This window comes from Aulonocara sp. 'chitande type north' Nkhata Bay, linkage group LG10 (genome assembly GCF_057382095.1).
Source record: "Aulonocara sp. 'chitande type north' Nkhata Bay isolate Kocher_YH1m ecotype deep benthic linkage group LG10, A_spYH_male_GT1.1, whole genome shotgun sequence".
In the NCBI taxonomy this organism is placed as follows: Eukaryota; Metazoa; Chordata; class Actinopteri; order Cichliformes; family Cichlidae; genus Aulonocara; species Aulonocara sp. 'chitande type north' Nkhata Bay.
The window spans coordinates 5,011,845-5,038,013 of record NC_141353.1 but is presented as its reverse complement, the minus strand read 5'-3'; the positions used below and the strand labels follow the sequence as shown (position 1 = coordinate 5,038,013).

Genomic DNA, 26,169 nt, shown 5'->3' with positions numbered 1-26,169 from the left:
CATGTATTTGGTTTGTAGTTTCATTTTCTTTTACATCAAATGCTGAGTACCATTTTACAAAAACGGGGAAAAAAAACAGCAACACAAAAGTCATGTTAGAAAATTTAAACATTTTAATAAATAAAAACTGATGTAATATACACCATTATGAATATACAACTACAACAAGCATACCAAGACATTTGAGATACAAAAAATTGACAGTTCAATTTAGATGCTTTAAAAGCTTCAATTTTTAGGAAGAGTGGGGAGGTGAGCAGTGATTACAATAGTCATACATTCCTGTTAGTGTTTGTGCCAACAAATATCAAAAAGCATCACGAGGACTGATTTCTCAGAGATGGGGAACATAAAAATGGATGAAATACACATTTGGACTAAAGATTTCCATGAAAAGACATTTTGAGGTACTGAGTTGTCTACTCCTGTAATTAACAATGAACACACTTATGTTTGTGTTGTTTTCCAGATGCACTGTAACTCAAAGCATTCCTTTATGTCACAGGAAGACTGAACAATTAAGAGAAGACAATGAGCACAGTTCTGTTTAAAAGAAATAAAACATTGTATTGCATTTTGTGATGAGAAAGAAAGAAAGTTTTCAAAAGGTTTCACGTGATATTTGAACTTAGTACACAATGAGCCAAAGGAGTATGTGAGTAGGTTGAAAAAGCATCTTTAGGAAACACTTTTTAGATGCTTTTTCTGGTCTTCAAACATAGCGATGCTACAGGCTGCTCCTCTCATGGGGATTTTTGGGGTAAGTTGAATTATACCCCATCGGTTTAACCTACCACCTAGCATTAAAGAGCACCTGCTGGGAGTTAGCATGATTCTTTGATCTTAAACAATGCTTCTCCAGGGATTTTAAATGATGTTGATGACTATTGAAAGTCACGGTGACCTTGTTTGTTTACTCAGCACCAAACACAATGTGTGGATACAATTTGCAACCACAAATACAGAAAACTTTAAACAACTCTAAAGTCTCCACACACACAAAAAAAAAATCAGTTAAAAAAAATCATCATGATGTGTTTTTGAGTGAATTACCCATTAAATTTCCTTGCTTTCAAATTTGCCACTCCAAATGTTACTCCAATTGAATCTGTGTATTCCCTGAAACAACAGCAGTCAAAGAAAACCTCCTGGAACATATAAGAGAACCAGGACAAACGACTGGCCAGACAACAACCTACATTGCAATACAGTACAGGATTGTGTAGCTACATTTTGTCTGAAGCAAGGAAATACCTAACTTAAAAAAAAAAAGCACCACAGATGTTTTTAAATAGCACCAGTTGTCAGAATGTATATGACATGTTTCTTGTCCTTTTCTTTTTGGCAATGTACAGCAGTGAACTGAATGTCTGGAGTAACTTTTAGCAGCTGCTGCAATGCTCGACCTCCACTTGAGTGCGAAATCCAGGAGAATGTTCAGTAAGTTGCACATGCTTCAGTTTCCAACAAAAATCAAACATTTGGAGCCCCCCTTACATCAGTTCCAAAACAGCAGCACAAAGCACTGCTTCTGTTACACATATACTGAAATATACACATATACACTGTCAAATATTATCAGTCTGCACAGTTTGTGAATTCCATAAATATAACCTACAATTAGATCTCTGTGCTCTAATGTGTGAAGATTGCAAGAGAGCACCGTACCGATTCTTTCATGCCAAAGTAGATTCAAAAATGTTTAACTGCAGTAGCCAAAAAGGTCTAAAAAAAGGTCTAATGATGTTAACCTAACACAGAGCAATACTCCTCTCCATAATGAATACATAAGCAGTGTGGGGTGTGGAAGGTGCAAAAACAATTCAACAGGTACATTTGCAAATGTACATTACTATAAAAACTAGCTCGCTGCAACCTTCTCTGAGATTCTCTGTGTAATAGACAATGAGATATACAGCACAGTGTGGTGCACCATTCTCTTTTGTTTTGTATACAATTAAACATACATAATTCTCTACTTTGTGTACAATTCTGCAGCGCTACAATATAAAGCAGTAGATGGATATAAAAATAATAGAATAGAATATAGACTTGTACATTCTTGAAAACAAGTACTGTCCCCAAATATAGATAGTCGTGTGTTATATATATATATATGTGTGTATATATATATATATAATCTGTCTCTATATTATTTTATTATTAAACTAATTTCTAGGATTTAGAACATTTCCATCACTCACGTATGTTATGGACACTGTTACATCATGTTATAATGTGTCACTAAGCATACCCTACTACAGTTCGCACCCAGCCAATATAGTCGATGTGCATTGTAGTTTCTTCTACACGCACACACACACAACAATGATGTATGTGCATATATATATATATATATATGTATATATATATATATATATATATATATATATATATATATATATATATATACATATATATATATATATATATATATATATATATATATATATATAATGTTGAGAGGGCGTGAGACAACGGATGTTAATTTCAGTTATTATTTACATGGTAGTAACAAACTTTTTTCTTAAACTGTGATCTGTTTTCTGCACTTTAGTTTGTAATGTAGTTTCATACATTACTCCAGGCTGAAGTAATACGTCTGCATATGTATTACTTGCAGCTGTCTGCTGCTGGCTTTTAAGTAGCTTTTGTTTGCATGTCTATTATTACTGTACATCCTTTCTTCAATCAAAGGATGCCTTTTTTTTTCAACAACAAACTGTACTCAAAAGTGTTTAACAAATATGACTATGTTATTTATTTATGGGCTTGTAGTCCCCATAATGAATGTTTAAAAAGACTTTGCAGAGACGTGAGCTGTTTTTTCAGGGTAGTGATGTATGATGGATTTCATCACTGTAACAGTTTGCAGTTCACAGCTATGATGTTAAAGCAATATCAAAGCAACCTCTGTGATAATGACTGACAATGACTGATGCCAGTGTTTACATATAAACTGAAAATTTGAGCTCATAAAAAATAATGAAAATGAGGAAAAAGATGAGTCTGGTTGCATTTAGCAACTAAATCTATTTTGTAAGTAAACAAACATTTTTCCTTTAACATGTGCAGCATGTATTAGCACCAGGTATTCTTTCTCATTTAGCACATGGGGTAAAATCCTCTTTAGCATTTAAAAATGTGAACATCTTCAACAATATGATGACTGGTCACTGAAAGAGGTGCTCCTCAGTTCAGGGACTGAGTGATACAGTACTGAGATTTTCCTCAAAAAGTGTCTTTGAATGCGTGATTTTAAAAAATGTGAAATTCCTGCTTCAGTACCATCAACTGCAAATCATCATATTTGGCTCAAAATGTAGAGCAGTATAGTGAGCTGAGTAATACATGATTTCACAAAGACACACTAATCAAGCATGGGTTTTGTGTGTGTGTGTGTGTGTGTGTGTGTGTGTGTGTGTGTGTGTGTGTGTCCAAAGTACAGTTTGTGATCTACACAGAGAAAAGAAAATGATGTAAATAATAAAAAAATATAAAATACATGGAATATCTCTAATATAAGACAAATTGATATTTTGAATTTATTTTGTTAATCAAATTTCATCTCATTTTTGAGAGATGTTACTGCCACATTCAGTGCAAAAATACACTACCAATCTTTCTTACATTACAAAATGTAATAGCACATTTGGTAATGTCTTTTTTCATTGCCAAACTATGAGTATTTTTCTCTTTAAAATATTTATTTCTGCATATATGTATTCTGAATGCAACAGTCAGGCAACTTTTGCACCTTAAAATAACTGCTTCAGACTCTCATAACTGTCCTGGGAAAGTCGCGTAATGCTTTATAACATAATGTAACACACTACCACCAATGGGTCTTCACCTAGCTAGAGGACAAAACTACCTTTGTATTCTCAATATGGAAACAATGGCAGCAGCAATGTGAAAGAACGTGACATTTATAGAAGGGAAAAGAGAGAGAGTAAGAGACTGAAAAATAATAAATGTTGGAAAGTCTGAAAGGTTGCAGGCAGATACTTAGCTCGCCTTCTTGCTGTTGGATTGATAAGTAATATTGGCTAATCTCTGATGTCTAGAGTTTTTACAATTACTTTGTAATAATTGTAGATTTATCTATGTTAGCAAAGCTGCGAACTAGCTAGTGTGTTTAAAGGCAGAGGGTTAACTGTTAACATCTAGTTAACTATGATAATATTGGCTCTGACATTGTGGTTGCAGGTTTTAATCTTCCAGCTTGTCATGGAGAAACGGTGTATTACAACTGTAGGGATGGCCATGTGCAAAAATACAGATTTTTTTAATATATACCTCCACAGAGCTAACATGACTTAGTAACATGTAGGTAACATGGCCTAACACACACTTACAAAGACATACCGAGGTAGTACATCTACCTGTCCTAATTAGCAGGACATCTAGAAACAATTCTGAAGTCTTAAATCCTCTTGACTACTCAAACCCACAGCACATGTTTTTGCCTGCTGCACTCTCTGAGTTGCATTATTCACCAAAGTAAGTAAACAGCTTTTTACAGTTAGTTTGATTTTGATTGTTCAGCTAAAGATTTTAATTGTGGCTTCTATCTTAAAACCAAGACCACTGTTGCAAATCCCAGTTTTTGTCAGCATCACTCAATCATTTATACCATGCAGACTATATCTGCCAATACACACTATTTACATGGACAAGTTAAGAGGCTAACAGTAATTTTTTGTCAAGATAGATGACCTTTCCCTCGGTCATTTTAAGATTTCTCAGCTATCCTCACTCACCTAAGTCTAATTAAAACCTTTGGTGATCAAACGATGCAAAGTCACACAGTTGTACAACTACAGTTGCTAAGCTAAAGAGCTGTTCTTGTGACTTTATCTACATGTATTTGAACAGGCAGCCTGTTGCACCTGTCACAGCTGAGTATACATGTCAGTATAGTATGTCAACCACACCAATGACAGGTTGCTAATCTGTCACAGGTCTAACACAGACAGAGAGAACCCATGGAGACACCATACAACCAACCTCTGCACAGAAAGGCCCCAGGGTGGATTCAAACACAAGACTAGATTCTTTGAGGTGACACTGCTAACTGCTGCACCACTATGCCATTCCCTACTGATACCAGATACATTCAAATAAGTCTGGAAAGAGTGTTATTCAAGACAAAAACCAAAAATGCACTCAACACAAATGCGTGTTCTACATGCAATCAGTGGATGAAAAGTGGGATGCAATTCTAAGTCTGAGACAACAGCGATGTCAGAGCTGTGAGTCTGTATTAAACCTGCCCATGCTGAATAAGTAGCTGTCATTGTTCCAACACAAGTTCTGGGTGGAAATCTGGTTGACTGGTAGGGGATGAGATGCAAAGTCAGTGAAATATGAGCTCGATATTCATCAAGTTCTCAGGCCACTATAGAAGTGATACAGAGGACTGAGTAGACCCTGCTGTGTGTGCTTTGGGAGACTTGACTCTCAAACTGAAAAATATACACTGGCTATATCTACTTAAAGTGTATTTCCATATGGACATAAATTGGGAAAACATATAAATTGCTCTCATTCATGCATGCATATCGACAAATATTACTAAAATATGCAATTTCTGGTTTTACATTTTACAATATATAGACTAATTAATTTCAATATAGAAACCTCTGTATACATTAGCTCACTTAAAATTCTTTTCAGATGTGAAATAAATACAACATAGAACAATATGTTGACTATTTAGTTAATTAGCAAAGTGAGCTTTCAGATATATGTATTTTAGAAATAATTCATTAAGAGATTTAAGTATACTGGTACATGTCAGTATAGTATGTACATTACAAGATAGCAATCACATTAACTCAGTTTTGTTTTAAAGGTGCTTTTTTAAAATTACCCTCTGCAGAATCTAATTAAATATTTGACTCCTAGGGGACAGTATGCTGAAATGTTTATGGATGTATGCTGCTGATCTTTTAAACCCTGATATTTCATTTTAGTCCTATCTGCAGTTCTTCAAGAGGTTTTCCTTCTGGAGGTCTCTGTCACTAATACTAATAACAATAAAGGGCTATTCTATTCTATTCTATTCTGAAGGTATTTTTAAGCAGTTGCCTGCTTAAATACAGGTTACAAACTGGTATTGCCCAGTACAGTCCATCCCTAGTTTAACTTCAGCAAATTAAACACTGTAGATAAACATTTTATAAATAAAGTCAAAGTGGCTGTTAATTCACATTCTCCTAATAGCATTAGTTAACTAATTAATGATCATTAATTAATAATGCTTAACTTAAAAAGCATTTAAACTAGAGCCCGACTGATATAGGATTTTTAAGGCAGTTATTGATATTTGTTTAAAAGTGTTTTAAAATTTCAATAAATCAGCCGACTGTTTTCTTTTTTCAGACATATGAAATGTAAACAGATTTTCCAAACATTTGTCATATGTAGTTAATTATGAGTCCTTACTGAGATAATATGACAGATTACAAATAATCTGTTATACAGTCACAATAAGTCACAGATTACAGATTTACGCTCTGTCCGACTTTGCTCGGATCAGCTGGTTGTTAACTTATTATTTGTGACATTTCAAAGTTGTGAAGCAAACAGGAAAGTTGCAGGATGCCCCCTGTTGGATAAATTAAGTGCCTTTAAATCCTTGATATAAACTCTTTAAAGGAAGCTGCAAGACTATTCTAAAATCTATTCCATTATTTTAAAAGCCAATTTTAGTCAATCACAAATTTATTTTACTCCTAATTCATTTGTTTCTTCTTAGAACTGTAAATATAATTGTAATACTCTATATCAAATTTTGAGGATATTATAGCTATTTTTTATGCATTCATCTTGGGTCTTCATCCACTGTGTTACATGCAATCAGTTTCAGTCCTCTCTGTTTCAGCCTACAAACTGCCACAGCACCATATTTCCTCCCCTCACCGAGAGACACACACACACACACCAAGGTCTGCTGAAATGAAATAAACTGTGGTGTATTTAACAGGCACAAAGCAAATTAAACCTTTGAATTGTTGTCAAAATACAGCTTTTCAAATCTTGCGATGCCTCAGACAGGGGCTTCATGGAAGAAGACTTCCCTGTTCTTCTTTCAACAGGATTCTGAAACCAATCACCACTCGCACCAAAAGCCTGCTCACATTTTGGAAATGGAAGTGGTATTTGCAGTCATTTATGGATGCATCACTCATGGTTTCCCCAGCATCTCACGAACTTCTGTTTGCCATCACTACTACATCACCTCTGAGGAGATATGAGGAGATAGCTATTTAGCCTTAAGATCGTGCCTTAAGGGGCATCCAGACGTGTAGCAACTAGCAACGATGTGGCAACCAGTCACCACAGAAAACCAGTAACATTCAGCAAGACATGAAGTGGGCGGGACCCACGTTAAACATTTTGCAGCTTCAAGATGAGACACTGAAGCATCTGCCAATGAGTGTGGAGGATACCAGTGATCGACTGAAGGCATGCTAAACTCATTAGAAGGTTACTACCTAAGTCTGGAATGACCGCTGGCAACTTACTACCAGCGACAAAAAGAATATGTGACATGCAGATGAGTCCCTGTGTGTGGTGGGCCCCCTTTGTACTTTATAAAGAATATAAAAAACAACATTCAGGATTTCCACTTTTGTTGACCTTGTCCCTAAACGCAGCACAGAATTTACAGATTGGAGTGGGTCTTGTTAACAAAATGTTACCAGTAATTTCTATAGGAGGTGTGAAGCCAAGTTATTCTGACTAAAACTCTTATTATTGGGCTTTGGAAGTGGAAAATGTGGTTAAAGTTGTATGAATTAACATAGTTATTTCCACAATAAGTGCATTATCTGGAGCTTCTCTACTTTTTTCTTTTTTGTATAACGTCTGTCAAGTCAGGACTCTTCTGTTATATGTTTTCTTTTCTTTTAGCTTGTTTATTCATGTATTACAAACGCACTCAGAAGATTTAGTTACAGCAGCCGTTTTATTACATAGATCTAAATGAAAAAAAGAATCACATCTATTCCAGAATTGCTCCTGCATTACAGAAGGCCTATCTAAAATTGCTCTTTATGAAAGCATTTATTGTGGAAATATCTTATACAAGCAAGTAAATGTAGTCACTGAAAAAATGTCTGATTTTAGAAGACTGCTGGGATTAGCAGCTCAAAATCACAAGAAATAAAGAAATAAATAGATTAAGATGCACATCACCACTGTCATATTAATCAACCTCCATTGTTCTCATATTGCAACATGTCACCATGACACCTACAAGTGAATACACCTTCTATTGATAAAAATCCACACACGACAAAAGCTTGATTGGATTTTTTTGTTGTTGTTTTAACGTACACACCCCTCATCTGCGGATTCCATAATGTAACAAGGGTGGCTGTAGCTCAGGTGGCAGAGCAGGTCAGCCGCTAATCAGAAGGTCGGTGGTTCGATCCCAGGCTGCATCCTGGCTGCATGTCAAATATCCTTGGGCAAGATACTAACCCCATGTTTGCCTACTGGTGGTGGTCAGAGGGAATGGTAGCGCCTGTGTCCGGCAGCCTCGCCTCTGTCAGTGCGCCCCAGGGCAGCTGTGGCTACAATGTAGCTTGCCATTGCCAGTGTGTGAATGGGTGAATGACTGAATGTAGTGTAAAGCGCTTTGGGGTCCTATGGACTAGAAAAGCGCTATACAAATGCAGGCCATTTACCATTTAACAAGAAGCAGCATGTGTACTGTGTAATATAGCTGAGTTTCTGATGTTATGGCACTTTTGTTACTCATCCAATCATTAAAAAAATGAACCGTGTAGCTGCGTAGCATCCAGCAAATCCATCACATGTCAAACACACTTCTCAATCTGTGGAATCAATATTTGAACCAATCTGTGAAAATACAGCAAAAACATTCGGCTCACTGTGTGTGACCTTCAGTGCCACACAGCGTTTTCTTGGAGCATAGATGGAGTCTCAACAAATGACAAGCACATAAATAGAAACCGGACAAAAGAAGCAGATATAAAAAACACAAATAAAAAACAAACATTAAATAAAGTTTGACACAAATGAAACAGGCAAAGATTAAGGCCAAATAAAGCCAGTGTTTTATGCCCTCCTAAATAAATATGAAGCAAAATTGTAAGTATACACACACACACACACACACACACACACACACACACACACACACACACGTGTATGTATATATATATATACATACACGTAAATGATACATATATATATATATATATATGTATCTGAAATGGCACAAAATCCCTAAAGTTGTTTCTTTCTGTTCACTGAATTGTTTTGGCATAAATTTCAGAAGTGGATTTGCAGCCCTCTATGCTAACTAAAGTAGAAGAAGTGAAATGTAAAGGAAGAGACAGGACGTGGACAAGATTTTGCTCCAGTGCAAACCGTTCTGAGATGTAAAAAGCTGGAATTAAAATTAAAATTAAAAATAATTGGAGCAACTGTATAACTTCATAAAAAACTAAATAGAAATCACAATATTTTTTGTTATTAAAAAGCCACATTTGAGGGTGCCAGATTTTTTGTAATATTATGTGGAATGAAGACGAGACCTGTTTGGTTCCCATCTGTCAGTGAAAAACTACACAGAGTGAAGATTAGGCCGAGTACAGTAAAGCTAAAGGTAATGTTTCTGTTTCCTTTTACCACAAGCCCTTTTCCTGCTCATTCAGCACAGAGCAGAAAAAAGCTGATGAGTAAAGATGTGAATCTTTCTTGAACAGATAAAACTATGTGTTCAGTGTTTGCACAGTTGGAAACAAATATAAAAACAGGTACATAAAAAAAGCAACAATAATGAAAAGATGAGTAAAAAGGCTAGTTTGTTGTCCTGGCTGATCCAGGTGGTTGTGTGGTCTCGTGTCCTGTGCTCTGAGGTATACTTGGTAGGAAGTGAGAACACCCATATTTGTGAGGCGAGTTTCTCGGCAGATAAGAGATGCTGCTGGCGGAGAGAGGTTCTTATAGAAGGTGCTGTAAACGGAGACCCGCAGGATGGGGAGAGAGGATTGGCTCAGCACAAGAAACAGGACCCGAGGCTGGAGGGAATGTTAAAATTAAGAATATGAAGACTGGAGTAGGAAAATAGTCGTTACGAAAATCAGCAAAATGGTTGGCTGTATTTATTCTAGTTAATGATTTTGCACTGGAGTAAAATTTTGGACAAATGTGTCAGTTATCACTTAAATCTTTAGAGCTCTAAACATTTTTTTAAATGGAATACTACTTGATGTAAGAACAGAAGATTGCTGTGCCTTTGGGTCTCCAAAGCAGGACGTCAAATAATCCAAAATTTGGGGGAGGAAATGCCTCAAAACCACAATTCCAATCAAAGATGGCATTAATCTGATTTTTTTTTAAACAAAAACATATGTGTGGCTTCTGATAATAATTCTCTTAATCTGCTTTTTTTTGAAGAAATTGAGACTTGTCAAGGTTAATTCATGAACACAGCAGAATGCTTACTAATGCAAACTAAACTGACCAAGGGGTGCAGCTGTGGAATAAACCAAATCTGAATGCTGAAATTTTGTGCCACTCCCCTTTGTAGGTAATAAACTGCGACAATTCTAGTGAAAGTATTCTTTTTTCTTTCAGCTGAGACGTAGCTAGTGCAGTGTCATTTTGGAAAGGGGAGCTGTATTGCACAGCTGTGACTTTCAGAGGAGGGTGGCATGGTCTAGGTCTGTGTTGTCCATGCTAGCCAAAATAGCTTTCTGGTCCTCCTGAATTGGACGACGGTAAAGCAGAGCAGAAAAGCGAATATATGGGTCATGGAGAATGGGCCGTTTCTTCTTTTTGCGGAGGTAGAGAGCTTCTTCGGGCTGGAGTACCTGAGAGGTGTAGGCCTGCTGGGTCTGAGAGGTGGAGACACCTGGAGGCAAAGAGACGAACAGCCAGGTCATAGCCACCAGAACTCAAGGTGGAAATGCTGTTCCGACACTTTCCCTGAAATGATGCTTTGCTTCTGGGCAGGAGTAGATCAACTCCATGAAGCACCCACAAGTCCAGTTTTTCTGTAATATAGTATGAATCTTGAGCCAGCAGGCAGTCAGTTAATTTTAATAACTGGAAACAGTGATTTTTACTTTTACAATGACGACAAAATCCACTATACCTGCATCTGTTATACCTCATTTAAACTAAACATTAAAAACTAAAATATATCTCCATATACAACCTGTAAGTTCATGCACAACGTATGCCAGGCCATAAGTGCTGCTAAGTCAGATCATATAACACGGTCAAAAGCCTGCCTTTTTTTATTACAATGTAAGCATTTTATGCTATGCTGTTTGGACTTACACTATTCTAAGCTAAGGAGGCTCTAGCAATGAGAATGCTCCCTAAGATGACACTTTGAGCTTGTTGCATAAACGTCACCAACTCTCTGCTGTGCAGTAACTCCAAACCTCTGGCATTAACATCAGCACAAAAACTGCAGCAGTTTCTAGAAGCAAAGAGCTCTCATGTTTAATGTGTGGGTGTCCCAGTACTCTTTTCCATATAATGTAAATTATGATATGTCAGTTGGCTTTTTGGTGCATATATTTTCATCTTCAACATTCAACTCTATTACTGTGCTGTACTCTGTTTTTGTTAAAATATTTGAATTTTTAGGGAACTCGAGTGGTCAAGCAATAAGCTAGCATACTTCTCAACCACTTGAGTCCCACTTTTCATAAAAAGCAGATCTTGATTGCAACATCTGACGGAACAGGATGTAATTTGTTTTCAGTGATGCCTCACTGTTTGCTTTTGGGAGTGTTTGGACTCGGAAACACTCCCAACACCTCCATTTGTCAAAAGTCTACAAGTTTAGTTTAAGAAGAAAATTCATTTTTAAGGACCTTGTGTTGTCTGGGGTAATGTTTCATGATTTTTGGAGGGGGGGTGTTACACTTTCTCCTTTAAGGTGGTATTCTAACGCACTGCCCTGCACATTAAAATGATGCTGGAATGTGACAGGAAAGGCTCCTGACCAAATGCCAGCTGGTGATGAGCTTCAAAATGCCATGCTTGACAATCTTCTGAAAATGGCAGCAGGTCATTTCACTATAGAGACCTCAACAGTGGAGAAAATGAGAACAAATATTTAATGGTGGTTCACACCTGCTTTCTTTCTGGTCTTGGAGTTATTGTTGTTCATAGTCATCTTCTTGGCCTTTTTAATACGTTGGTATCTCAGTGCATCGATCCTCTCAGACCCTGAAAGGGCACTCTGCGCACCTCGACGTTTTCTGAATAAAGAAGAGAGAAAGAGGAAAAAAGGGGTAACTCCAGGCTAAACGTGGTCAGTGAACTGTATTTCTGCACTACGGAGCGCAACACAACCCACACAATCTCAGAACAGCACTGCTCGTGCTAAGCAAGAGGTGCAGCACATTGCCAAAGGATCAATGTGAGACACCTATTGAGGCTTACCCAAGCTTTGCAATAAGAAAACCATGTGATTATGACTACTATAACCTTATACATCATCTGGATTTACTATGAAATTTTTTCACTAAATAAAATCCAGATTTCATTAAGTATTATGCACCTTGAAATTTCTGGGGCATTGAAGATATTTTGCTCAAATTGATCCAAACAATTTTCATCCAAAGAAAAACAGAGTATTTCACAACTCCTGAAGCTATCTATTGATCCCATTGGCTAGATTAGGTCAGTGAGAAAAGTTCCACTTAAAAAGACTTGCACTGTTGGTTTCAGAGGAACTGTTTCCAAAATGAAGATTACTAAATGCTCTTTCCAATTCATAAGTCTGCAGATTTGAATGTTTACTCTAATTAGTAAGGCATTTCTCTCTGAAAATAACAGATACAAATGTTTCCTTGGCGTGAAGTACATTTTTCGCAGCTGTTCATCACTTCCCTCCCATTCACAGAGGCACATGTGACAAGGCAGCCCCCAGATTTCTGCCACAAGCACGCGCTTAATTCTCTCAAGGCACAGAAAACAATATGCTTTACAGAGAGGCCATCTTCCCACCGTGGCTGCAGAGAGAAACCGAATGCTGTTAGTAGAGGGGAAGAATCACAGCTGAGCAACAAAGCATCATCAATATGTGTTCATAGACATGGATACTGTCTACAATGGGCTTCACCATGCTGACAGGGGGAGAGATGGCGGGAGGGGAAAATGACTACTTGGGAACAGTCACATAATGAAAAATAAGCCAAAGAAAAGCGAAGCACCAGGACAACAAATGTAACAAGAATTTATCCATATAATTGTTTCTGTTTTGAAACGGAAGAGCAATATTTAGCGATAGCATGCATGGCAGTTTGCACATGGAACACGACTTTAAAGGGGAATACATTCAAAAGCACTTCATTGGGCAGGTAACTCAAAGATTAAGGGGAACCTCAACCCTCCCTGGTTGCCCCACTTTTATAAAACATTGGTTCTTTAGAAGAAAAAGAAGTGCAGAAGCTGCTTTGGCAGGGCACTTGTGTCACATGGCAGTGAGAACTGTTCTGCAGTCCACTTACAAGTGCAATTGTATACTTACAGGAGATGAATTGATTCATGCTCTCTACAGATGCTTTATGTAGAGGATTAGGGCCATGTGTCCACCAGGATTTTGTCCTAATTTATATAGAGATGCTCGTGGGAAGTGCTGGTCGTGGCTATCGTTACGCTATAGCTCTTAAAAACTTTCTAGGAATCTAGTGCAATTTTATTAAAAGCTAAAATACATTTTAAATTACTTTGAGCTCCGAAGTTTAAACGCGCAACAATTTCATCACTGCCAAGAACATGCAACAGCACTGTCTGCTTCATTTTTAAAGCAAAAACAAAAACAACCACAAGAAAACACAGTTGTCAACTATTCCTCCCAGTGGACACACAGCTTCAGGTGACATCACAACGCCAATCTTACAAAATATTTTATTGCCTTCAAAATATTTTCAATTGGGGTCGTACAGTATAAGCATCTGTTATTTAGAAATGGCAGAATGTGTCACGCTTGAGGAGAATGCTAAAAGCATGTTTACAAAGTGATCTGAGAACAGACAGTGTCTATGCGGAGGAAAGAAAAGGTCCACGCAGTCACTGTTTTTATCGAGTCACTCAGTGCCAAAGAGACAAAACACCAAAATCAACCTGTATGGTTTTTTTAAAGTAACAATTATTTTTGCATGCCACTGGACAAAAGCTAACCCTCTAAATTCATACACAACTTTAGGCAGAAGAAGAACAGCCTGTAAAAATGGAATGATTCAACCAAGTATAACAGATATATTTAAACTGAAGATCAAATTTTAATACAAATGGCTAAACAAAATAGTCCGTCTTAGCTTATTTTGAACTAGCTCATTTTATATTAACTAGACTTAAACTTGGGCTGATGCAGTGGGATCATATTACTAGTAACAAGTATGTCTGTTATATTCTCAATTATACAAAACACTTCCTACCATGAATCTACTTCTGTTAAAGCTTTTAATAGTGTTTCACACCAGTTTGCATATTGGTGGGGTAAAAGTTCTGTGACATCATTTATGACCCCAGGTATGTATGTACACACACACACACACACACACACACACACACACACACACACACACACACACACACACACACACACACACACACACATATCTTTATGCCTGGGAGCTTGCAGGTTCCTGTGCAGTATCTTTGCTGTTCCTAGGACTGTACTCTTCTTGACAGAGACCTCAGGTGTTGTTTCTGGGATCTGCTGGAATCACCTGGCCAGTGTGGGGGTCACTGCCCCAGGTCCCTCAGTTACTACGGGGGCAACTGTTGCCTTCATCCTCCACACCCTCCTTCTTTAGCACTTTTCTCAGCCCTTGGTTTTTCTCAAACGTCCAGTCTTCTTTTTTGCTGTCAGTTGGTATAGCTACATCTATTACTGCTGCCTTCTTCCTCTGATTGTCCACCACTTCTCTGTCTGGTTGGTTGATCGTGAGCAGTTTTTCTGCATCTGGAAGTCCCACAGGATCTTCGCTCTGTCATTCTCAACCACCCAGGGGTGTGTGTCCCAATTTCGGGACTTCCATGCCGTACTCCGCACAGCTGTTCCTGTACACAGACACTTGGTTAGACCTCAGCCTCTATCGATCTTGTACTTAGAGCTTGTTCCTGTGTGGCCATGATTAGTTCCACTGCGCTGTCTTTCAGTCCAGCTTCATCTAGCTCAGTGGTTCTCAAACTTTTCACAATGACTACCACCTCATAAAATACATGGCTCTTAAAGCACCGCCCTTATGACCGACATTAAAGTACAGTAGCAGGCCTATTTAACACCATATACAGTTTACCAGAGACAATTTTATTTCTTATATGAATGTTATTTATTTTAACTGTCATAAACAGGATGTGACTAGTGACAATAATAACAACTGTACTGCAACCGTATAATGTATGAACCCTAAACTGCTCTGCGTTTATTAAGGCTGTTGTGGTTTTAACATGTTTTCATGCTTTGTATCTTGTTCTATTTAATGTGAACAAGCCCCTAAAAAGATCACTGTTGGCCTCTCTTGGTTTTTATTACCACTATTCATTTTAATGCTTAATTTTTAAAACCTTACGATGTAACTACAGCCCAGCCCATGCAGCAGTAAATGAATGACTAACCTCGTATTGTGGATGGATTATCTCAGTAGTTCTCCTGACTGAAGTTTGGTCCATTTATAGCATCCTGCCATGCGATTGCATTTCTCCCTAACCATCAGGAACCCTCACGTTAACTTTTATCGAGTGGAAAAAAGTTAGCGTTCATCCTCCAGCTTCACTGTGTTTATGTTATGCTAACATAGCTGTGTCGCTAGCGATCACGTAGCACATCATTATATACCAGCTAGTCCAACTTCAGTAACCCTACAAACGTCACTGCTGTTTAGTTTTCTGTCTTCATTTATGTCGGAAGTGATAGCAGAGCTGTACGTTTGAATTTTTTCAGAAATCCCTGAATCAGAACATGGTACATTATTTAATCTTAATCATGTCAGTCACGTCTTCTAGCTGCCTGTGGAACATACCATGCAGGAGTCTGTCCTTCCATTATGCTGCCCATCTTCCTCCTCTTAATTCTTCAGTTTATGCTGCCGGAGATATTCACTAAGCACATGACTGGCTGTGGCTATCTTCCTGATGTACTTATCAATGTTTGTTGCTTCATCCTGGATAGTGGTTTGGACAGTCACTAGTCCTCAGGCTCCTTCCTTTTGCTTAGCATATTGTCTCAGGGTGCTGGACTTGGGGTGAAACCCTTTATGCATCGTAAAGAACTTTCTTGTCTTGATGTCAGTGGGTTCTCTCTTCCTCTTTTGCCGGCTTATTATCCCAGCAGGATAACTGGTAAGGCTTACGTGTTGACTGCCAGGACTTGTTCTTCCCATTCAGCAGACTGCTCAGGACTTGCCTTACTCTCTGAAGGTATTTGGGGCTTTCCAAGTGGCCTCTTCATGGTTCCCATTCAGGATCCAAGGTACTTGTAGCTATCCTTGATGTCTGCAATGCCGCCTTCTGGTAGTTCATTACCCTCAGCTTTACTTTTTTGACTTTCTTCCCTCTCTGTGTTACCATCTAACTACATTTCTCTCCAGTCTGATGTTGTTCTTTTTTTTTAACCATGACAGACATACTTGGAGTAGCAAGATTTTCTGCAAAAACAATTGCAAAAGCTTTGACGGAGATAATTTGGCTAATGCCAAATTGATAAACTGGCTCAAATGAATGATTGTCAACATCAGAACATGAAGATTATCAAATTTCAGACTATTTTGATACACTATTGTGTACATGAATCCTTCCCATAGAGGTGGGCCCTTAAGGAGGTGATCAGGATATTTCTGCGATGCATCTGCAATGTGTGCCCAGAGCACAGGTTGTATTGCAAATTGTGTTTGAAAGACAAAGCAGTGTCACCTTGCACAGAACCTCACTGCTATTACTTTATTTTATATTATCTGTTATCTTTCCATAATTAGATAAGTAATTTCTTTCAGATATGTCAGCAATCCAAACATTTTCAAGTCTTTCTTTACAAAATATTTTCTACATTACACATCTACATACAAGATTGTTTTTAATTAATGAAGCACCTATCAATGGAATTGATCAAATATGAAAGAACGCCCCAAATGTGGCTCTACCGGACTGTAGATTGTTGTTGATCAAAGCATTATAGACTGAGTTCAACATTTTGGTGTTAAAATGATACTACCATCTAGGTATAGATCAGTCCCTCAAACATAACATGTTAAATGTATTATTTTCTATTTTTATTGAAGCAAAGACAATTTGTTTTGCAGGGAAGTGTCAGAGGAGGATGCTAAATAAACTGTGCAGGTGTAATTTTTGTTTTTAACTCCTTTTGCAAAGAAACAATAAAAAATATACAGTAAGATAAAGAAACGAGCATACGTATAAAAAATGGAAATCACTTTTTAAAAAGTCCTGTTTCCAATATGTCAGGGTCATGTCCTTACTTCGTATATTTAGATGCTAAAATAGCTTTGTGACTTGAGGGTTAATTAGATTGCTTTAAACTGGACTTAATTTCACCTTTAATGTAGCCTGATTGTTTTAAGGCATCTTATCAAGTAGAATTCCCTTACTGCCTTGGTATTCAGATTTTCTTGTCACAGGGAATACTTTAAGTAACTAAATTATTCCTGTTAACTAAGTCTACACAGGAAGTGATTTGCTTTCCAGGCATCACTTTGAAGCTGACAGGTGGTTGCTAGTTGATAATCCGGACTCCAGCTGAATAGGCAACCTTCTTCAGCTAGTAAGTTGAGAAAAGATCATTTTGGGTCCTGACATTTCTTTTCTTTTTTTTCAGTCTTGTGGTGAGACAAACTTGGGAACTGGCCAAAAAGGCAGAGTACAGCTACACTCTGAGCAATACTGATACATAAGAAATTTGACAAAAACAACCAGCTCACAAGAGACAGCTGAACATAAACTATGGTTAATCCATCCATCCCAAAAGCCAAGCAGTTAGCAGTGTGCTCTGCTTTGTCTTCTTGACATAGTGAAAAATGAGTAACAATTTCGTACGCCAGCTGGCGGTAGCTGGTAGGCATACCAAAATGCACAAAAATAATTGGATCGGGCACCGTAAGGTGAGTAAAGCAAAATAAGCAGGTCTTGTTCTGGACATCTTGAAATGAATTCTGATATCGCCATTATTTGCTGATGAGTGCTAACTACATGAACTACTGGATCATGGATTGAGTATGGATTCAGATTTCTTCCTGCTGCTGCAGCTCTTGCTTTGTTTTGTTTTAAACTTGCTGATAAATGTATTATTCTTGCTCACTGTGATTTATATGAAGGTGAAAAAGCTCCTTTTTGTTTTATATGTTTTGTTTTTTTTTGGCATATGATCTTTGCAAGGCAGAATCTTTGCAAGGCAATCCTGCTGACGGTTCTACTACCCGGAGCAAGGAAACTATAACAATTCAGAAAATAACCAGGAATGTGAGGTATTTGGAAAATAATATAAACAAGCTTGGTTAACTGCTTAAGACTCAAACGAAGCACACTGAGAGTAGTCTGAAGCACTTAATGAAGTTACGTTTAGTCAAACCTTGCCAGATCCCCTTGCCTGCCTTCAGGTCTGTTGGCAGGACAGCAACATCTATCTGAGTAGTAAGAAGAAATGTGGAGGGACTGCATTAGTTAGGCCTGCACTTGTCATGTTGCAGGAGGGAGGTGTTTCTGTGATCTGAAAATTGAATTCTTAGCTGTGGGAATTCATCAATATTATGTGCCAATGGAATTTTACATTGTTGATACTATTTTAATCTAAATTGAATCAACACACTGTTTGGGTTCCTCTACCAGCTAATAAAAAAGTCATTCAAATGACTGTGGCTGTGGTGAATGGCTATGGATAATTCATGGATCCTGGCCAACCTCTGAACTACTTGCTGTACATGCAACTGAACAGTTTCGTAACACGTTTGTACTCATCTGCCACAAAGACCAGTATAGAAAAATTAGTTTTGTTTCAGCAAAAGCAATCACTGAATTTTTAAGTCTTTTGACAAGAATATGTTGGAATCACTAAGTGATATGATAGGAGATTACATTGTCATACACAATAATGTGTGGTATCCCAATACAAAAGTCCACTTGGAATGACCACATGACATTGAATAACTACACACATGTGTGGAAGTTACTGATCTTTGTATGTCTGGATATCTTTCTTCTTCAGTATTGCAGACATTGTGATTTATTATAAACTAAATGTTGTGTTTTGAACATTCTAAGTGTTCAGTTTGAGTATACAGTGGTCCCTCGCTATAACGCGGTTCACTTTTTGCGGCCTCGCTGTTTCGTGGATTTGTTTTGTGTGTGTGTGCAATTTTGCATGCTTTTTTTTTTTTTTTTTTTTTTTTACAGCGCATTGTGTTCCATGTCCTGATCAGTTGTAGACCAGTGTCAATCAATCTCCTCCGTGCCGTGTCTCCTGTCTCCTTGTGTAATGTGTTTAACTTGTCAAATTTACATAAATCTTCGATTCCTAGCAGTGTGACTCTGAAGTGCTGTACTGTATGTTTGTATGTTTTCTCCCCAACAAACACAACAATGTCGACGAAACGTTTTGCACCGTCAAAGGCACCTGCAGTAGCACGTAAAAGGCAGAGGACGATGCTAACCATTGCACAAAAAGTTGGACTTCTGGACATGCTAAAGAAAGGTAGAAGTTACCGTATTTTTTGGACCATAAAGCACACCGAATTATGGTAAATGGCCTGTATTTGTATAGCGCTTTACTAATCCCTAAGGACCCCAAAGCGCTTTACACAACCAGTCATCCACCCATTCACACACTGGTGATGGCAAGCTACATTGTAGCCACGGCCACCCTGGGGCACACTGACAGAGGCGAGGCTGCCGGACACTGGCGCCACCGGGCCCTCTGACCACCACCAGTAGGCAACGGGTGAAGTGTCTTGCCCAAGGACACAACGACCGAGACTGTCCAAGCTGGGGTCGAACCGGCAACCTTCCGATTACAAGGCGAACTCCCAACTCTTGAGCCACGATCGCCCGTTGAGGCGCATTAAACAAAACAAAACAGTCAGATAAGTCAAACAACTCATTCTTCTTGCTTCCTCTACTTCTGTACCATTGATTCATTGAATTCATGTTGAATTCTCTGGCAGCTGCTCTATTCCCATGTTCTGGACCTGAAAACAGGGTTTGATCTTTGGTTTCATTCTATAATACTGGAATTATTTTTCTACGAAGGTTTGAACTTTGAGGGTGTTTAAACAAGAGAGAAAAGTGTACAAAGTGTGTAGTGAGGGGTTTTACAGCCTTAAAACATCTATAATAACTTTAAAAAATAAAGTTGGCTACTTCGCAGATTTCACCTATCGCGGGTTATTTTTAGAACGTAACTCCTGCGATAAATAAGGGACCACTGTAGCCCAGTTCAATCTTTACCAAAAGCTACCCATAAATGTATTTCTAATAACAAAGCTTGATTCACTGGCTGGGACCACATCCTCATAAGTTTGACAGCATTTCTAGTAGATAATGGCAGATGATGTGATCATGAATTGGGGCTGCGGCTTGGGAAGGCCTCAGAGAGAACTGGCAGCAGCTCCCGGGCCAGGCAGATCCCCATGTACTAATGAGTAGTTAAATCATTGTAAAAGGGAGGGGGTGAGGGTGGGGCGCAAAAACGAGAACAAACAGCTTGTAGAGAACCGGAAGGGACATGTATGGACGTTTGGCCCCACTTCTGAAATCCAGATAAATTATCTTGAATAAGAGTTCAGCGGCATGAGGAAGAGCAGTCCCCACACAAGTGGACAAGTGGTTTAGTCTTTAGCGGTATATTTCAGTGATACAACAGAACAAGATTCCCACATTACAGAGAGGGAGAAGCTGTAATAGATGGAACAGATGTTCTGGAGAACTTTTTGAATAAAATTCTTCGCTTTGCTTGATTCTTGACTTTTTCTAGTATTATACTACTACTGGTGTAGAGGGTTTCTTGAGGTGCTGACCTATTGTTCAGGGGAAGACTGCATCATGTCAAAATAAATGGCTGTAGGGCTATGAAAACATCAGAGTTGTTGCACACACAACAACCAATATGGTGACCATTAATGAGGGTTAAAGGCATACTCATAGATGCTGACCCATTACTTAGCCAAGCGAACTTAACCCCTTTAATGCACTTAGTTCAGTGTATTTTACTCATGTGACTTTTGCATACCATGCCCGAAAAACATGAGCTGCGTGCAGTTCAGCTGGACTCGAGCATACGACATGGTACTGTGTCCCGGGCTGCAAGACCTGTCTCAACTCAGGTACAAAAGGCCTAAAACATTAACTATTACTACTGCTGGAGTGTGCTTTTCAAAAGTATGTGTGTGTGTGTGTGTGTGTGTGTGTGTGTGTGTGTGTGTGTGTGTGTGTGTGTGTGTGTGTGTGTGTAGGTGTGTGTGTCAAAAAAACAGAAAGGATAAGTGAAATGTACTTGGACCATCAAGCATTGTATAAGTGCCAGCTGATCTTTGCTGAAGTAATTTGGTTAAGGTTATATGTAGTGACGTAAATAAAAACTTTTAAATGTTTTCATGAGATATATACACTAAGGATATATCCATCTGTGATTTGGTATCCTTAACAGATTAACAGGGTTAACGTTTTTGTGATTGTGGTCAGTTAGCAAACAACTCAAGCATGAAAACATGTTGGTGAGACATTTCTGACCTGATCTATTATCTTACAGATGGCATATGCATATCAGTCAGAATGCATAATGTACTTAAGACTGCAGAACTTAAAATGCATAGCCACTTTGACATAAAGGGAAAAAAAGAAAGAACTGAAATCAGCTACATGTGTTGACTGAAGTAAGGAACAACTCAAAGACTCAAAGGCTTGTATTCCCCTTTAAAGGACGAGGTGATCAAAAAAGTCCCACCTGCTAACCCCCCCCTTTCAGACATGGATCCAACCCTTACCTATTGCGGTGTAGAGGACCTGGTCACAACAACGCTGCCCAGATAGCTGAGATCAATCAAAAACAAAGCAGGTAAGACTCCAGGAGCCATCAAGAACCACCACACTGCCCCTACTTGATAATGATGGAGACATTGCAGTACATGAGAAGCGGACAGGCCCTGTGACACACTTTGCCCAACAACCTTCCCTTGGTAGTCAGACCTGGATGACCTGAAGGCGTTTAAGGGAGTTGGGGAGGCGTGGGTTATAGAATCGGGGAGGAAAGTAGAGTAGGAAAAAAAATCTGAAAGATTGGACAGCAAGGGAGAATTGGTCATGCAATCAAGTTACTAAGGCTGAGGATGGGCCGCAGGGCCTGCCACGATGAACTCATCCCTCTGCATGATAAAGGCATCTTCAAGGCTTGGAGCTGGACATAACAATGGGTGTTTTCTCTGGGGAACTGACTTGGTGGATATTATGAGAGTCCTCCTGTTAGGTGAAAGCAGGGTAACATAATACAGATGGAAAAACAGGGATCCCGTGGTGATGTCTGCATATTACCAGGCTTTCAGGGGCCTGCCCCCCCCCCCCAAAAAAAGCATTTGACTGGCCATGGTTTTTAATTTTTTTTTAACCAGATGGATTGTAGCCCTTAAAGGTCTGAAATGCAATCTGTGAAGCAAATGCATTTTCTTGTCAATTCACCATTTACTTACTTACTTTTAGCATTTTCACATGAAAATTTACGATGTACATTTCCAGGTGAATATTTTGAAACAGTGCTTCAGAGATTCAGTGGGTGAGTAAGTTTATGCCTGACATGAAAAGCAGCACTGACCAAATTGAAGCTAAACTTAAAAAAAGGAAATCAAAAAAAAAAAATCCGAACAAAATGGTTTCCTTCCACCTTACAACTTTCATTTTCATTAAGTCAAATGAAAAAAGCATAAGCTAAACTATAAAATTAATTTGCCACAGAGATGACTTTAGGAAATAATGATTAGTACATAGCACTTCAGAAACAAAAATATCAGAGCAACTTCACACACCAAAGCATTATGGGTTGGGGCAGATGACTCAAATGGTATCCCGCTCTGTAATCCTTATGGACCTACCCTGAAGCTGACAACTGGGGTGGAGAAGGCTCCGATGGAAGGATCTCCTCCTCAGTCCTCCTTTGAGATGGCATCTGCCCAAATATGTTGCTGCTTTCCATGGGGGGTGATGGAGACTGGGAAGCTGGGTAGCTGGTTGCAGAGGTGGCAAAGGCCATGTGGGAATGGTAGCTGGGGCTTGTTCTCCTGCTACCCTGGGCTTGAGCAGGTGAGGAGGAGGGAGAAGATCTTCTTGAGAAGCTGGCTGTGGAAGGAGGGAGGAGGGTAATCTCAGACATCTCTGAAGGTATAGTAGGTTGGACAATGCCGGGACGTGGCCTGGGACGAACTACTATCTCTGGGGAGCCCTCATGAGAGCTAAGGGGGCTTTGGGTGAGGGGTGAGAGGCGAGAGGGCTGAAGAACCACCTGATGCATGCCAGGATCCATCCTACGAGCATGTCTGGGACTGAAATGAGGAGTGGTTTCAAACCATCGTGTGTCCAAGCTACTGAATGTGCTAGGAACAATATGGGCCATTGGATCGGTGTAAGGCAAAACCGGCACACCCATTCCATGGCTTGTGTGTCTTAGCTGCCCTAAATGTGCCTCTTGCATAGCTAAATGCTTGGCTGGGGAGCCATGAGGCCTGGCCTTGCTGGGAGACTTGCTTGAGTGGCTCTTTGGGGCCTCCAGTGGCAGGACAGCTGGATAAGTGGGCATTGGAAGAGAGGAGGTCTGGATAGCACTAAGGGGAAGAACATGAGGTGGAGGGGGATAGGGAGAATCGTGGCGGAGATGCAAAGGTTGATGTGGTGGAAAAATGAACTGGGGTCCCTCCAAACTTGCAAAGGTAAAATCCAATCCCTGCCAAATCTCTGGAGAACGAATGGAAGAGGTGAGGGTCAGTGGAAGTGGAAAACCAGAGACAGCATATTGCGGAAAATCACTTTCTCCCATTTCTTCAGGAATCATAGCGTGGCCAAAAGGACCCTCAGCAAGGTATGGAGGGGAGGACATGACAGAGCTAAGTGGGCTGGTATCTGGCATGTAAAAAGGAGGTGGAGGATCATGATCTCCAGGAGGACCTAGATAGCCATAAAAAGCCCTGTGGTGGAGAGAGCCTCGGATCTGCCCAGTGGCCTGGAGCCGACTGCTCTCCATGATGGTCATACCTTCGAAGGGCCTGTGGAAATGAGAGCTGTAGGCTGGAGGTTGCAGGTAGGATTCCTGACTGGAGATAGGGGAGATCTGGTGAGGCCGCAAGGGGGGCATAACTGGTGGAAGAGCCCTAGCGTCATCATTCTCTTCATCTGACTGTCGGAATTCAGGATATAGGTCTGATTCTTCCACAAACGGGAAGCCCTCAATTCGCCGGGGTTTGACAGACATTTCTCTGTCTGTAGGATCTATAACAAAACGTCCATCTGGGCCTCGACTGATGAGTTCAATGGGTGTTGTTGCTTCAGCTTCATGCTTGGGGATGCTGTATTTCTTGCTTGTTATTGCTCTTTTGGTCTTTTTGTATAGAGATAATTCCTCCTTCTTCCCTGGACTTGGGGGTGGTTTTTTTCCACGCTGGTCATGACTATCTTCAGATGATTCTGATGGAGATGCCTTTGAACGAATGCTCTCTGGGCTCACCTTTCCTGAAGATGACCTGTGGAAAACAATACAGATGAAGTGATCATTTAAAATGGTACTTCTTTACAAAATAACAGTTTACTGATGGTGCTGGAGATGAATCCAACTACACCAGAACAAAACATGGATTAAAGAAAGAAAAACTAGACCCCATTTACAGGATTCCAAGTTCTAAGTCAAAGCAGTGATCATGAATCATTAGCAAACAGAAATTCAGCAAGATACATTTCCTGTTTATTTTTAGGCAGTTAAACTAGAACAACAAATACGCAAACTTTCAAACTCAGAGAAGGCACTCCTCCGACGAGACTAAAGCTTTATCCCACAATTTTAAAGTAAGTCAAACCAAAATGTAACAGTTTCTTCCTTTGTCAGCGTTCCACTTCTCCATCAAGTTTCATATGAATTTGGTAAGTGAAAAAACATCTTGACAATACTGGACACATCGTGACTTTTTTTTCAAAAGTAAAAGTGAATGGAGTGTAGATGTAGAGGTTTGATGACATAAGACAAATGTTTGTTTCCAAAGCAGTAATTAAAGTGCACACAAGAAGGGGATATCAACTAAACTGTACAATACACAAAATCATTAAATTCATGCATAATTCTGACAACAACAAACTGGTTTATTGGTACCCACACGAACACTCAATATGTCTTCCCTGAAGGCATGTGCATAGACCAGTTTTAACCATTGCAGTAAAAGACTGTGTACCGGACCCAAGAACTACTAGTAGTTATCTGTAATTTGTTAGATTTATAACTGTTTATGTTATTGGTTTTAAAAGCGGTTTAACATTTAGTCTTATAATGGGATGCCTTAGTTGCAGAATGCTTATATCATATGCCATATTACTGCATTTTACCTTCTTTCATTCCCTCTATATCATCCACCACTTTACACCTGATACTTTAGCTCTACTTCATCATTATCATTTCCTAAAGTTAAAGGCAAACCAGTACGTGTACGGTACAATTTTACTACCAATGAAAATTTCATTCATTCAAAAGTTGAATTCCATTGCAGTATGACGTCACATTTTCCCATTACAAAGCACTGTCAGGAGCACAAAAAAACCAAAGAAACATGATACCCCAAAACTAAATAAATAAATAATAAATAAATAATTTCACCTGATATTAGAAACAGAGAGCTGTTTGTAAAACCCAATGGTTATCGGTTAGTAATAAATTTTGAGCAACACTGTAGTAACAAGTATGAAGTGGCTGTACTGACCAACACTGTTAAAGCTCTAGTATGGTAGAGCTATGACTGATTTATGAGAAAGGAGAGACTTTGATTGATGACATATATAGAAAATTAAGAATATCAGAGCGTGGAGTGAATGATTAGCCACATTTGTCAAAACTAACTGAAAGGATAATTCAATCACCATACCCAGTGAAGGGTATCCCACTAGTTGGGATACATACTATTTTGTGCCAAT

General features: G+C 39.0%; 1 protein-coding gene across 4 annotated transcripts in view; it reads right to left on the bottom strand.

Moving 5' to 3' along the window:
* Positions 1-6,956: 6,956 nt before the first annotated feature.
* Positions 6,957-26,169, bottom strand: part of igsf9bb (immunoglobulin superfamily, member 9Bb) — a 144,551-nt gene continuing 125,338 nt past the window's right edge. For 3 of the 4 annotated variants that reach the window (XM_086307890.1, XM_086307886.1, XM_086307887.1), the window contains 3 exons: positions 23,100-24,737; positions 12,136-12,263; positions 6,957-10,897 (listed from right to left, as the gene is read on the bottom strand). In XM_086307890.1, the coding sequence (XP_086164016.1) occupies positions 10,683-10,897; positions 12,136-12,263; positions 23,100-24,737 (1,981 nt within the window). In that variant the 3' untranslated portion in view covers positions 6,957-10,682. Of the gene's footprint in view, positions 10,898-12,135; positions 12,264-22,001; positions 22,048-23,099; positions 24,738-26,169 lie in introns of those variants that run through there. The other variant, XM_086307889.1, reaches the window with a different exon arrangement.